This window comes from Pyxicephalus adspersus, chromosome 5, assembly GCF_032062135.1.
Source record: "Pyxicephalus adspersus chromosome 5, UCB_Pads_2.0, whole genome shotgun sequence".
NCBI classification, from domain to species: Eukaryota; Metazoa; Chordata; class Amphibia; order Anura; family Pyxicephalidae; genus Pyxicephalus; species Pyxicephalus adspersus.
Window position 1 is genome coordinate 145,429,374 of NC_092862.1, and position 15,357 is coordinate 145,444,730.

General features: G+C 39.5%; 1 protein-coding gene across 1 annotated transcript in view; it reads right to left on the bottom strand.

Moving 5' to 3' along the window:
- The window catches only part of PTH1R (parathyroid hormone 1 receptor), a gene marked incomplete at its 5' end in the record, with an annotated part of 89,308 nt that overhangs the window by 27,729 nt on the left and 46,222 nt on the right, over positions 1 to 15,357 (bottom strand). Inside the window, 1 exon segment of the mRNA XM_072413023.1 lies at positions 6,080 to 6,174. Coding sequence (XP_072269124.1) covers positions 6,080 to 6,174 — 95 coding nt within the window.

Below are 15,357 nucleotides of genomic sequence, written 5' to 3' on the forward strand. Positions count from 1 at the left end.
GCCAATTAAGCAGCCTGTCTGTAGGGTTCATGAAATTAGCCGCTGAGTCGGAAACCAAAGTGCGCAGGAAAGGAATATAAAATGTGAAGCGTGGGGAGACTGGGTCTAGGCTTTGATGATGAGATGCATTGGCCTGCGGTAAAAGTCTCCGCGTCCTTAATTTGACTTAGCATATTAGAAGGGCCTAGACTACTAAATTGTGCTACGATATTAAATGCTGCATGCTCGAACATTCCGCAAGCATTGATATCACTTGTCCCTGACCGTCCCCTGAAGCTCGCATGATTTGCATCACTTTAATGTCCACTGGGGAGACGTTTTTGACATCCAAATAGAGTATATCGAGTTTGGCAAACATTTTAAACAGTGAATGGGTTATTTTTGTTAGCAGATTTATCTTTTAGTCCGACAATAAGGATTTTTGTTAAAGACTCGATCAGGCATTGGAAATGGGATTTATATTTGTGCTAAATTATATCTGGCTGCCTCACCTCCTAAACAGCCAATGGCTACTTTCATTGTAAAATTGAAATTGTAATATCTGGAAATTGGGGGGACCTAAATTTTGGCAAATTTGCACTATTCTGCACTCTGGGCCGGATTTATAAAAGCTCTCCAAGACTGGAGACGATAGACTATCATGGGAGAACAAGAGTGATTCAACAAACTTAGAACGCATCCAGTCCAGGACTAAAACATTCGCCAACTAATAGGAAAAATTTTAAGGAATTTTTTCCAAGTTTGCTGGATCAATCAGGTTTTTCCATATTAGTCTATCTTCTCCAGTCTATCTTCTCCAGGAGAGTTTTTATCAATCAGGCCCAATGTGTCAACTGAAACCGAGGTCATAGTTGGTCATCTAACTGCTGTGAAAGGTTTTAAATGATGGCACCTTGAGGTGTCATTGGGCCAACATGGAATGTATTATATGGTTGCAAGGGGTGTCACTGTTTGCTATAAAGGAGCCCAGTTGTGTTGGTCCACCTGCAGCTCCTCCATCCTAAACATGGATTCCACCATAAAGGATTCTGGTTTTAGATGTGTTGCTTCATTTGCCATTCATCATCTTCTATCTTCTCCTCCTATCCTATCATCTCCTCATCTTTCACCCCTGAGTAAGTGTTGGTAGGAAGACACACTGATCATTGTGCGGGCATCTTGCTACCTTCCCATGTGCTCCAATGGCGCTTGGTTTGGGCCACATATGCCAAGTTCTATCTCCATCTATCTACCACCACCTCCATTGACTCGAGGTCCATGAAGAATTTTATTGCTGCCACTTCTCACCCTCAGTATGCTTTCACTTTGCAGAGAGTCACCTCTATTTCCCGCCATGTTTGTGTTGTATTCTTATATGTTTAGGCTCTGTTTTTCCATAACCTTGACTGTAAATGGTGAGGCAATTTTAGCATCTTCTAGACCATGCCTTATTTTTTATGGCTGCAACAGATTTTTAATGGCGTGTGGAAGTTGGAATAGCTCCTTTTACCTATCTTGTCCAATGTACTAATTAAAACCTTCATTTCTACTTTCTCAGAGACCTCAAGACAATTTGGGAAAATAGTTGAAATTTTGGCAAAATCTTTCTCATGGAAACTATAATTTGTGACTTTATACCAGACTTTGACAGACAAAGTTAAAAAAGAATATTAACTAATGTTAACTGTGTTGTTAACATTAAATAATGAATCTTAGAGAATGTTTGCTTGTGTAGTATGACTTAGTACTGTAGGTATGGATGGAATGTGATTGTTCCTGTCTGTAATTCGTAAGCAACAGATGTATCTTTCAAGGTTTAGAAAAATAACCATTGTGGCCTTGTGTTCCATTCCTGCCTTCTTTAATATTTCACTGCTACGATGGAGGACAAAATATCAACCATTGTTTATGCCTTCACCTAAAAGCTTGAAGTCTATGCTTGGAATTCAATAAAAAAATACTATTATATGATGGTATTAGGAAACCTGCAGCTCCCTATGTCGCCTGCTGGTGGCACTACTGTCACAGAAACTACAGCTCTCTATGTCACCTGCTGGTTGCCAGTGGGAGTACATGAAAGGCATGGTTACCACAGTGCCACCAGCAGGTGACATAGGGAGCTGCGGGTTTCCTGACAGCTGTAGTTCTTAATATATATTACTTAATATTGGAATATTGGGGTTTAGTAACGACTTCCAGATGTGGTATATCTGTTAGATGCATATATTGTGCAGAGGCACTGGCTGGCAAAATTGTGATTGCTGTGGATGTGTCTCACCTACACATAGTGAAAGGTTCCATGGTGGGGGGTATGGCTGAGGTGTTTTTTTCAGATTTTAGGCCAGGCACACAGGTGGTTGTGTGGTTAGCAGGTGTAACAGGTAATAAAACAATTTTTCTGTAGTAAAGAGGGAATGCTATATCCTGAACTGGCTAAACGAAGAAGCACTTGTTCGAAACATAAACCACACACGGTGTGGAAGGTCTTTGAGAGTATTGGGAGTTGTAAACTAGGCACAAGACAGGGTCATTCAGGACCAGTTCAGGCAGCTTTGCTCTGCACTTTTTTAGCAAGACAGCAAACAGTTTGAGAAGGGCTCCATTGAGCAACTCAGTATAGTCAATACAGACTAAAACAGACAAAACATCTTTCAGCTCCTGACTTTTAGGTTCTTTTACTACCCTGGGAAACCTGTCAACCCCTCTTCTGGCCCCTGTGCCCCCCATCCAGGAGTAAATAGGTGACCAACAATTGCCTTTTGCATGGGTATTGCCTGTTATTTAACAGTCCTGAAGAAGGAAACTAGTTCTGCAAAACGCATTGGATTGAAATCCTTTGAACGTAATATTTAGTTGCAACTGTAACACCTTTGAAAAAAATTGTAACTTCTTTGGGCTTCCTTGGGAACTACACCAATGATTCTGGATTCCCTCACCTGCAATGTACGGTCACTTATTCTATGATTGTTTATATGAATCATGTTTGTTTTAGTTTTATTAAACTATGTGTTTTATACAATATTGATGTCTACAAAGTCCCACTTTTCTTGATTATTTTCTAACTGCCAATACATTTAAGCCTGTGCCCTTTTACAAATAACATCCCAAAATGTATCATTTCACCGCTATACAAGGATCAGTGGTAATATTAGTAAATGCCATCTCACCCCCTGGTATCCATATAAGTATGACATTGAAATACTGTCGGGTTATTGTATTATTATAGTGTGATGTGATTAATATGTGTAATGATAGCACAACATTTTAATTGTATCCGAAGCAATTTTTTGTTTCACATAAGTGATTCAAATCTCTGTCTTGGTAACTCAGTGTTATCCTTGCTGGAGAGTTTAACCCCTTTATGTGATCATTGTCACTGGGACTGAAAATCCTAAATTGTGTTGTTACTAAAACAGAAACAGAGGGGAGATCTTCCAAAAGGGGCACTTGCTTCCATGGGCCTGATTTATTAAAGCTCTCCAAGGCTGGAGAGGATACACTTTCATCAGTGAAGCTGGGTGATCCAGCAAACCTGGAATGGATTACTTCAAAGTCATTTTCTATTTTCTAGCAACTGTTTTGAATCCTGGACCAGATCCATTCCAGGTTTGCTGGATCAACCAGCTTCATTGATGAAAATGTATCTTCTCCAGCCTTTTCAGGAAATATTCCTTAATGGGATCAAAACCAAAGGTTTTGGGTCAGGAGTCATATCTCATGGGCTATCCTGAAGTTGATGATTCATCACCAGTGCCAGGACTACTAGGGGATTTGCTGCCAGTCTTTATGGTTCACTCACCAGTGGACCAGCAATACCCCTGCCCCATCATTTACAATAGAGATTCTGTGTTTGGTACCGGAGGAATTCCACAGTTAGGTGTAAGTAAGGCTGTCCTGCATGATATGACATGGTGTTACAAGCGTCAGAGTTGCTGTCTGCTATCATTGGATTTACCATTTAGTGTTTTATAAGAATAGGGGGTAGCGTGGCTCAACACTGGTACTTTAGATTTTGTTGCCAATAAAATCAGGTTTGCCAAGTCCTCCATTCCATTTAATAGCTGTGTTACTTTTTCAGCTTCCTGGATGGCTGAGAACTATTTGTGCATTCTTCCTTTTTGCTGCATGCGCAGCACACATGAGAAGTCTGCAGCTGTTCTGTACATATCTGGACCGTCCATGCATTGCAGGACCATATGGAGGAGCCGGGGCTCCCAGGAAAGCTTTACTCTCTGCTTTTGTATTGCTGAACACGTCTCAGTGTCAGCGCACTTCCTGCAAGTGTATGTCAGGACTTTGTTTTAATTGAAAAGAATAAAAAAGTTTAATAGGTCTAGCAGAGCTGAGTGCTGAGATTAGGGTACTTTGTGCACCATCCATTCTATTGTACATCTTCCTAACTAATTAAAGAAGCTGAACATTGATAAAGAAGCTGCTTTTTTTATTTATTCCGAAGGTTCCGGTCTGCTAAAATTGGCCTCTACAACCCTAACTATGACAAGTCTTAAAGCAAAGTTTTATTATTATTACTTGTTGCAAGATAAAAATGGCATTGAATGAATTCATACTTCTAACCTATCCATGTTTTATGCCTGGCCAAATTAAAAGCTTCCTGCTTTAATATTTCATTGGGCTGCCATGGTATGGTCATGCAATATCACAACAACAAGATCTTGTATTGGTGATGGATTGGTCAGAGTCCAGAACTAGAGGTTGACCTCTAGCTGGCCAATCCATATCTGACAATCATGTCTTGTGGTCCCTAATCCATTCTTTTACCGTCCGATAAATCCTGGCATTGTTATCTTGCAGCCCGATCGGCTGAGAGGTATCATAGACAGGTATAGTATGGCTTCTTAAAATATACCAATTCTAACAAGGAATTTCAGAATTGCAAAAAAATCAAAGTCAGTTTTTCATTCTGCTCCCGTTTAATGTACAGCGATGCGTAATATGTTGGCGATATAGAAATCCTGTTTTTCTGCAATTCAACTCTCTTTTACTGATAATGAGAACAAGCAGCCCATTGTATTCCAGGCCAATTTTGGTTTCAGACAATTCGGGACCAAAGACTTTGCCTTCTGAGATGGCACTGAATGGCCAATTACCATGGAGCAATGTTGCCATGTTAGAGGAATGGGGGTACTTCACATGATTTATTATTACATAACGTATGGATTCTGTTTGCTCCAGGTGCTTAACAAAGTGATTAAAGGGTAGGTGTGCACACTACATGGCCAGTTTTCTGGACAGTCATTCCATTATACTAATGTATACATTTAATAAAATCTTAATAAATTAGGAAAAAGACAATCAAGCAGTATACCTCATCCACTTTCCTTTTCCAATTCTTTATACTTATCCATTGCATTTTCTCTCTTCTCCATTTCTGAATATTGGGTAGCTACGTTGGTTTTCAGGGACAACTGGAGCCATAGCGTAGCCACCCTGCCAAGACAATACATGATGTGCTGATACACCCACACCACTCCCTATACCCCCGTCCCTAATGCCTTGATTAACAGAGGCTTCCAAAACTTTGCCCGGCCCTCTCTACAACCCCCGGTGCTTGCCATATGAACGGGTCATGTGACCTTTAAGTGATGTCAGCGATGGTCGCTCCTTGGATGGAAAGCATTATTGAGAAGTAATGTTGGAGAAAGTTTGGGGAGCCGTTAATGAATCTTTTGGTATAGATAAACTTTAATTGCTGTATTTTAAGGGAAAACTAATTATATTGTTATTGCTGCTTTAAAAAAGCTTATAGGTTTTATGTGGATAGGGACTGTGTATTCCTGCAGAGTATCTTAATTTAGCTATTGTGTTCATTTACTGAAATTACCCCATACAGACCAATAACATCCTTCGACATGACAAAACCAAAAAGGAAAACATCATTATCTGTCATTTTCATGAAAAATTATTCTAGAAAATAATTTTTGAAGAGCTCTTGGTAAAGTTCAGCAACTAAAAGTATTATTGTGACCTTTGTTTGACCCAATTGGCCAGGATCAAATCAATCTGCTCAAAAACAATGTAAAAAGTACATAAAAAGTCAAAATTAGTCAAAAAGGCTATAAAAAATAAAACAGGAATTTACCTGAAGTATCCTAAAATCAGCACTGCGATGGTTAACGATCCCAGCGACATGGAATACCCAACAGTGTAAATTAGGTGAAGTCGATCAAAAACTTCCTAGAAGAAAGAGAGAGAAAATGTCAGAGGGAGTGACAGGCTCGTTACCACCATGGTGGAGTGTCGCAGGTGTGATCACCTCCAACCTCTCAGGACGCTTCAGATCTATTAAATCATCAAATAAAAAATAGATCCCTGGTCGGATGTGTGCAGAGTTATATCATAAAATCTCTTATTAGGAAGAAATAGTGCGCATATTAGGAAATCTCGCATTTAGTTATCTTGGAGGTGAACGGGAAAGTCATTTTTGAAGTGAAATTCATATTTGTAATTTTTGTGGTTCGGTGATGAACAAATTGCTTTGGCAGAGATTAGATTTGTAATAAGTCTGGCTGTTCTGCGATGAGCAGATGTTTTGCCGCAGGTTGCTGATCTGCTCAGTGAAATGATTTGATGAGAAGACAGATCTGTAAGGGTTAACTTAGTGTTAGGGATCCAGGTAGGACCAAGGGAACCATTCACACTTTCATTCACATTTTTTCACATTAATGTGTGTTGTGTCATGTTGTAAATCTAGGCACATATGCACTACTTTCGTCTTTGCTTTTTTGACACTGCTGTGATGTATTTGAAATAACCCGTAGTGCTCTGGGAATCCTTTGTCATGCAAACACTTTGATGTATTAAAATAAAGCATTAGTGTAACATTGCATAAAATAGTACAATAATTATTACAATTTACCCCAAACCGAAAAAGTACTACAAAATTCTACATATGTGCATTAAACACAGCAAACCTATTAGAAAAAACAACCCTTTAATACACAGTATTTATATGTCTAAAAGCGGTACATTGTTTTTTATGAAAATTTATTTTACAGTATATTATATTAGTATGAGTATAATAAAGTTTGAAACATAAAACCATGTAAAAATATGTAATTAAATCAATATATCAATATATATATATATACATATTAAATATATATATATACATATATAAAAATATATATATTTATATATATATATATATATATATATATAAATACTTTTTAAAAAAATAAATAAATATTATACTCATACTATTATATATACTGTAAAAAAATGTTCTTGAGAACAATGCACTGCTTTTACACATATAAATCCAAAGTATTGCATTCAATACAGTTATTTTGTAATAAATGCAATAAAAATGGATTTTGAATTTCGCGCCCCGCCGGTAACGTACACACGCACCGATGTCACCGGGAACTCCTTCGGGGACTCATCAGGTGCAGAAGACGCCGGAGGAAGAATGAAAAAGACAGGGATCGCAGCGATGGACAACGCGGGACGGCGGCAGGTCGGGTAAGTGCTGTATTTACTAACCTTCCTGTAGGTTTACCTACCCCGAGTGTGACTCGGGGTTACCGCTTTCAGCAACTTTTTTCTACCCCGAGTCACACTCAGGGTTACCGCTAGGGAGGTTTATGCTCTTTAAGGCTGGAGAGGATACACTTTTATTGGTGAAGCTGGGTAATCCAGCAAACCTGGAATGGATCTGGTCCAAGACCCAAAACATTTGCTAACAAACAGCAAATGACTTTTAATAAATCCATTCCAGGTATGATGGATCACCCAGCTTCACTGATGAAAGTGTATCCTCTCCAGCCTTGGGTATTTTTCTTCAATGAGGGAAAGAGATGCCAAACTTGGGCCTGCGCAGTGCAAGATCAGTGACATAGCTAGAAGAAGGAAAATGCCGGGGAAGATGGCGGCACCGGTGCTGGAACAAAGGAGAACTCCAGGACGGCACGGGACCCAATTAGGAACTTCTCCAGTGCGATGGATCTGCGGAATTAAAGGTAACTGTGATTTTTGTAATTTTCAGGTTAGTTCCACTTTAACATCGGTCCAGTTCCCCTATCTAGTGTCTTTGCAGGAATATCAGATCCAAGAATCCATTTTATTGAAAAAAAAGTTACCAAAATTTTGTTCAAAGGCTTTATTCTGTAAACACTGTAAAAGAAGCGGATGAAAACAACCAATAAGAATTTGCTTTACTGAACTAAGATTAATACAAGGCGGATCCGGGTTGGACGCTATAATTGCTGCACTTTGCCTTTAAAACCTTACTCCTTGCACTGATTTATCGAAAAATCCTCAAACAGCTATTTTGTTTAATATCATATTTTCAAAAATGAATCAGCGGAATAAAATAACTTTGGTTCAGTATTTGTTTTTCTGGCTCTTTAATAAAAATATACTAAAAATTCAAAAAGGATGAATGTTAGGTAAACCGGGGAGTCATACGATCTTCGGAAGCCGTCTCCCGGTGGGAATATGAGGCCGCGTGATAAATGCAAAGGTTTGAGATTTTTCCAAAGTCGTAAAAGAGGAAGTTTATTTTCTATTAGGGCAGGTTGACCTTGACCGAAACTCACTTCACATCGGCCCGACTCCCCAGAGGGTGCTTTAGCCTAAAAACATTCCAGAATGGAAGTTCTGGTGGGAGAAGGAAGAAAACACGAACCTTGCCGTCTGCACTGAGATTTCATCATTTCTAGGACAAGCTTTAGGATAAAATACAGAATGGCAGCAAAGTAACATTAACCCCGGAGATCCTTGTGTTTATTTTATGGGGAGATTTAAGCAAGGTTTATATTTTACAGTTTCCTAGAATTTATTTTATTTTATACCTTCAAAATCAATACACAATCATGGAAGATTTACAAAAGTATATAAACATTTTACTAGACAATGCACAGGTGGCCTCACATTTCTGTCATCCATCAGACCTAATATTAAATGGACTTGTAAACGTGCTCCTGTGCATGCACTGGGTAGTTCTTTCTGTTGTGCAGTTATTTTGTTCTCGCACAGGTATTGGTATAACATTGCTTTGTTTATTGCATCCACATGTAAGTGTAAGAGGACAACGAGGGAGAAGAGCAAGCATGGAAATGTGGAAAGAGAGAAAAATGATTAAAGGAGAGCAGGAATGGTCGGAAAAGATTAGGGATGTGCGAGCAAATTTATTAAATTCAGTCTCGCAGTGAATTGGACTGTTCTCGCTCACCAAACATGTAGGCGAGAACGACTTTTGTAAATTCGGCCGGCGAGACCAAGTTTTTGGGACCTGAAAGACCAATCAGCTCCGCTCCCCTGATTGCCCTTGCAGCCCTGTACTATGTGTTCCTGGAACACAGTGTGAGTCTCACTGGCTGCTCATGAATGCAGCGTGGGAAAAATCCTCTGATTTTTCCCACCGCTGTGTTCTTTCATAAACGCAAGCTGGATGACTCACTCTGAGAGGAAGAGTATCGTGGCTGCATTTATTCGTCAGAATCCTCTCAGTGAGAGATCCCCGGGAACTACAGGTCAGAATGAGGGCTTGCCCGGGGATTGCTCACTGACAGGAGGATTCCCACGACTGTATTTATGAATGCACGATACTCGATAAAGAGAATCCTCCTTTAGTGATTTCCTGGATTTCTAGAACTTGGAGGAAATTTTCGCAAGAATGCCAGAGGCATCCCTAGAGAAGATCAGTAGGTACGGAGAACGGGCATTATTGGAAATGGAAGGGAATATTCAGCGGGAAGGAGAGGAAGCATAGAAAGAACAGGTGAATGGTCACATAGGGCAGGAAAAGGTGAATGAGTAGAACTAGAGGATAATAATGATGATCAATGGGATAAAAGCATGAATAGATAGAGGTAGGAGAGAATGGCCATAGAAGAGAGGTTGAACATTAGATCTGGAGGAGAATGGCCGAAGAAAACATGGATAGAAGTATAGAAATATGATCACAAAGAATACAGGGATGGGTAAAACTAAAGAAGAATGATCACAGGAGCAGACATAGACAGAAGTATGGGAGAATGACCACAAAGGGCGGGAGAGAGGAAATGGGTAGAACATGAGGATAATGATGATGCACGGGATACAAGCTGGAATAGATGGAGGTAGAGGAGAATGACCACAGAGGGTGGGAGGGCGGGTATGGGTAGTAAAGGAGAATGACCACAGATAGGGGAATACGGGGCAGGGCAAAACTAAAGGTGAATGATCACAAGGGGTTGGAGAGCAGGTATAGGGAGAAGTAGAGGAGAATGATCACAGAGGTCAGCATGGATAGTTGGAACTGAGAATGATTGCAGAGAGGAAGGAAGGAGATAAAGACATAAATATAGAAGGATGATCGAAGAGGGGAGAACGTGCAGATGGGTAAAACTAGAGAGAATGATCACAGAGGGTAGGAGAACAGGAATAAGAACATGCAGAGAAGAATGATCACATAGAAGAGGTGAACATTGGTGGTTAGAACTGGAGGAGAATGGTCACAAAGAAGAAGAAAAGGGGACACAGACCGAAGTATGGAAGAACGATCACAGAGAGGAGGAAAGCAGGCATAGATAGAGGTATGGGACAATCACCACAGAGGGCAGGAAGGATGAATGGGTAGAACTAGAGGATAATAATGACGATGATGCATGAAAGATGGAGGAGATAGAAGTAGGAGGGAACGACCACAGAGGATAGGAGAGCGGGTATGGGTAGAAATAAAGGAGAATATTTACATTAGTGAGATGAGCACAGATGGGTAGAACTGGAGGAGAATGATCACAGACAGGAGAACATAAGGATGAATATAACTAGAGGTGAATGATCACAGACAGGAGAACATAAGGATGAATACAACTAGAGATGAATGATCACAGAGATTAGGAAGCTGGTATAGTAGAATGAGAGGAGCTTGTGTACAGATTAGAGGGGAGTAAGCATGAGAACAGAGACAAATCATAGATGGCACAAGAGCGGGGTTGGGTAAATCTAGAAAGGAAGGATTATCAAAAACCAGGGTTCCGTTGATGTAGAGATGTAGAATGGACAGAGAGAGAAGGAAGGACTGACAATTTACCTTTCCAATAACTGCAGCTTACAGTTAGAACAATATATAATTCAGAAAGCAGTGTGCAGGGCTATTACTGCTGACACATTATAGGTTTGTAAATCAGCGGGGACAACTCTAACAGCCACACCACTGCAACAATTTTGCAGGCAAGACAAAGGCTAGATCGGAGTAGCATTGTTGCTTCTTTTTTTAGGAGCAGTGCAGCATTGTTGCCAAACCATGACAAGGATGTGACTTCATTGGAAGAATCTACAAGTATTTCAGGGACAATGCTGAAGGTATAGGAGAAATTTGCTCATGCATCGTTCTACCCCCCATATTTTGTAATTGAATGTCAAAGTTCTATTTTAAGGAAAGATGATGGTCTGAATGTTGGTAACTGGTGGCCATGTTTGAAATGTTTCTATGGCCATCAAGGATTGCTCATGTAGAGACTCTCCAATTTTTTTTAAGGCAGAAGGGGGTTTAGTGTAGGTAGACATAGCTGGTCATTATAAAAGATATTTGGGATTAAGTTATGTTGGAACAGGATCACTGATAGGGCAGAAGGGTCAGCACAGAGCCAGGGGAGAGGAAACCCCAATAAACAGAAAATGTATCATACGTGTTATAAGTTTGTACAACAATCCGTAAGGTCTGCAAAGTTATGTGGGTTGTTAATGACTGCTGATCCAGGGAACATCCAATCTCCTCATGGGTTTAGGAAGATTGTACCAGGGACTACAAGGACTATGTATGAATGGTTTTATCTGCGATATGTTTTTTCCATAGTGGTTGAGCTTGATTGACTTTTTTTCAACATGACTAACTATGTAACTATGTACAGGGTGTGTGGCCCCCATATTTATAGCCATACACTGGTTAAAATTCTATTTTTGAGGGTGTGAAATGAGTGAAATCAAGCATTTCAGTGTCCATGGCAAACAATGGTGAGTGAATGATAAAACAAAGCAATGGTTATTCATTTGGAAACAGAAAATATATCAAAGCAATCAGTGTATCTGGTGTAAACACGGCCATACCGGAGATATGGTGAATGCCAGAGACCTGGAGTTCTCATTAAAGAATCAGAGATCCAAATAGAAGAAAAACAACAAATATATTTGTTTAGATGAATGCACAGACGAGGGTGAATGACGAATGTGTTTCATAAATCCAGCAAGTCTCCCAGCAGTAGAGAAGCAGAAATGGAAAACGCTTTACATAGCTCCATCGGTCTTATATATGTTTTATAATGTGACAGATTCTCCTACGCTCACTTACATAATACACACCATGCGTTATGTACAGATAAAAATTGTTTACTGCTAATAAAAAAAAGAACGGCATTATGGAAATATGAAAAGGTTGCAATCTCCAATCCCATAAGCTTTATACAGAATGTCAGGTCGGGGGTCATAAGTTTCCTTGTGTGTGTTAATATGGCGTTATCCCAAGAGTAGTGTAATTAATCATTCTTTATACAAACATCTGACAAGCCGGAGATGTATGTGCTGCAACAATAAAAAAGAAGGGTATGGAATGGACGCAGGAGAGAGCTCGGCATTTATTGAGGTAATGCTCAGGTTTCATGGGAAGAAATAAATGCCAACACAGCCACTTATTCAAAGGGGAGACAAAACTTTTTTCTATATTCATAAAACTCAACCATTGCTTTTTATTTAAAGAAAGACACAATGTGATTACAAAATAAAAAAGCAGCTTACACTGCAATAGTCACTTCCTATCGGTGCCGACCCCCATGGTAATTCCTTTTTCCCCTTTGGGTGTCCTTGCTGGCTGGTTGCAGCCCAAAGTTGGGCTTTAAGTTTGCAAATTTATAAATTATTATCTCATAGAATTTTGTCTATAATATGTATGAAAACTAAGAAGAAGAATTTCATGCATGGGGTTTCTATGACATTGTGCATGATGGACTTTTCAAAAAGAAAGCCCAGAACTGCCGTGCACTTGACAAAGATCCAGATCTGAGAGATATCAGCGCTGTCCAGGTATAATATGGGGATATCACTATGTACTCATAACATTGTACCCGGGGTTTATAAGGGTTTTTTCGTCTTCCTGGGGATTAACTGTCTATGGGGTTTTATCTGGGATTTATGTACCGTATTTTTTGCCATATAAGACGCACTTTTTCTTCCCCAAAACTGGGGGGGAAAAGTTAGTGCGTCCTATACGACAAATGTGTTAAAAAAAATAATTAAAATATTATACTCACCCGATACCCGATCCTGCGTGTGTCTCTGCCAGCATCGTGTTTTCTCCTGTCTGTAAAGCAAAGAGAAAGAAGCCGGCACAGCGCCACCTGCTGTTCCCTGTCCTAACAGCCGTACAATAGAAAAAAAGCACAGAGTGATCAGAAGGGGAATTTGAATGACAGAGTGATCAGAAAGGGAATTTGAAAGGTACAGAGTGATCAGAAAGGGAATTTGAATGGCACATGAGTGATCAGAAGGGGAATACCGGTATGAATGGCACATGAGTGATCAGAAGGGGAATAATCTTTCAGAATCTTTTTTTCTAAATTTTCCTCCTTTAAAATTGGGTGCTTCTTATATTCCGGAGCGTCTTATACGGCGAAAAATACGGTATTTCCCCAGTGGTTAAACTTCATGGACCCATAATATGGGGATATTACTATGTTACTCATACCATGACTGTAGATATGAAGTTTCATATTGCTACAATCATGTTTCTAATGGGGTATTGTTAATATCACTGTACTACCAATACTTTTTGTTGAAAATAACTCTCGTGTTAAACGAAGTATGGTGGTAAGTTGCCGCATCCACATTTATAATTTATTTAGATGTAGATGTGGATTTATAAATCTACATTTCTTTAAATACATTTTTTTGACTTCCTAAATGATTTCCTGTAGAAACAAAACCTGTGAAACGCATCTAAATGATGGAACAAAATTCATATACATTTACGTGTTGAGATAATAGTTTTTGAACAAATGAATATCTCATGTATTTTGTTTTAATGTTTAAATAATTGATGGTTTTAATAGACAATTTATGTTTAATGGAAGTTGATTATAATTGGCGTCTTAACAGTCCAGAAGGATTCATTAAAATAAATGCAAATAATTATGTGTTGATAAATAGCAATTAAATGTCAAATCTTAAAGCAGAACTAAATATCCATAGTTACATAGTTATATAGTATGTTAGGTTGAAAAAAGACATAAGTCCATCAAGTTCACCCACTAGGGAAATAAACATATCCCAGATATTAAACCCTATAAGACATAGTTGGTCCAGAGGAAGGCAAAAAAACCCTGGTACAATTTACTCCAACTTACAGTGAAGAATCCCTTCCTTATCCGGAGCTTAAACTTATTTTCCTCCAGACGCAAAGAGCGCCCCCTTGTGCTTTGTAATGGTTATAAAGTGAATAATTGGGAAGAGAGTTCTCTATATTATATATTTATATTTATGGGACTTATATGTCTTGGGGAGAATAGATTCAGTTCAGCTAATCTCACCTCATAGCGGAGCTCCTCCATTCCTTTTATTAGTTTAGTTGCCCTTCTCTGCACTCTCTCCAATTCCACAATGTCCTTTATGTGAACTGGGGCCCAAAACTGGACTGCATATTCCAGATGTGGTCTGACCAATGCTTTGTACAGGGGCAATTTTTACCCAGAAATCCCAGCTTCCCAGGGATGAATGAACTCCAACACTCCTACATGACAGTTACGTCATTCCAGCCAATCAAGACGTCCGGAGATCACCTCTAGGAAGAAATAAAGGAAGAACATGGTGGCGTCCTGCGATGGAAAGGGGACAAGTGGGTATAACGGGTTAAGTTCCGCGTTAAGGTGCCCATGGATTTTGGAAAAAAGTTTGTCCAATCTGGCTGTATATGGCAGATTTCAGCTTGGATGAGATTTCTCAGTGGAGAAGTTGATCCGTTGGGATAGATTGTTGTAGCTCAGCATCTCTTCCAGGACTCTGCGGTCATGTCTGGTGAAATCGCAGCCCCGAGGTGCTCAGAAGTCTTGGATAATTTCCTTGCCCACATTTCTCTATGACAATGAAACTTGGAATCTATGCAAACAGCTATGAGTTTAGCATGTTCTTTTACATGGCGGCTCTGGGTGGTCCCATTATACCAGTGACAGGGTCACTCTAACCCAAATAAAGTGCCATGCTCATCATAAGACAAAATCTTCCATTTCCTTATATATTATTATATTTAAAGAGATCAGAAAGAATCACAGAAAATCAAATCCTTTCCATATTTTATTTACTTCCCCTGCGGCTTTGAATTTGCAAGAAAAGTTGAATAATTCAGGATGGCCATAGTTCACCACTTCTGGGAGTGGCTAACTTGTC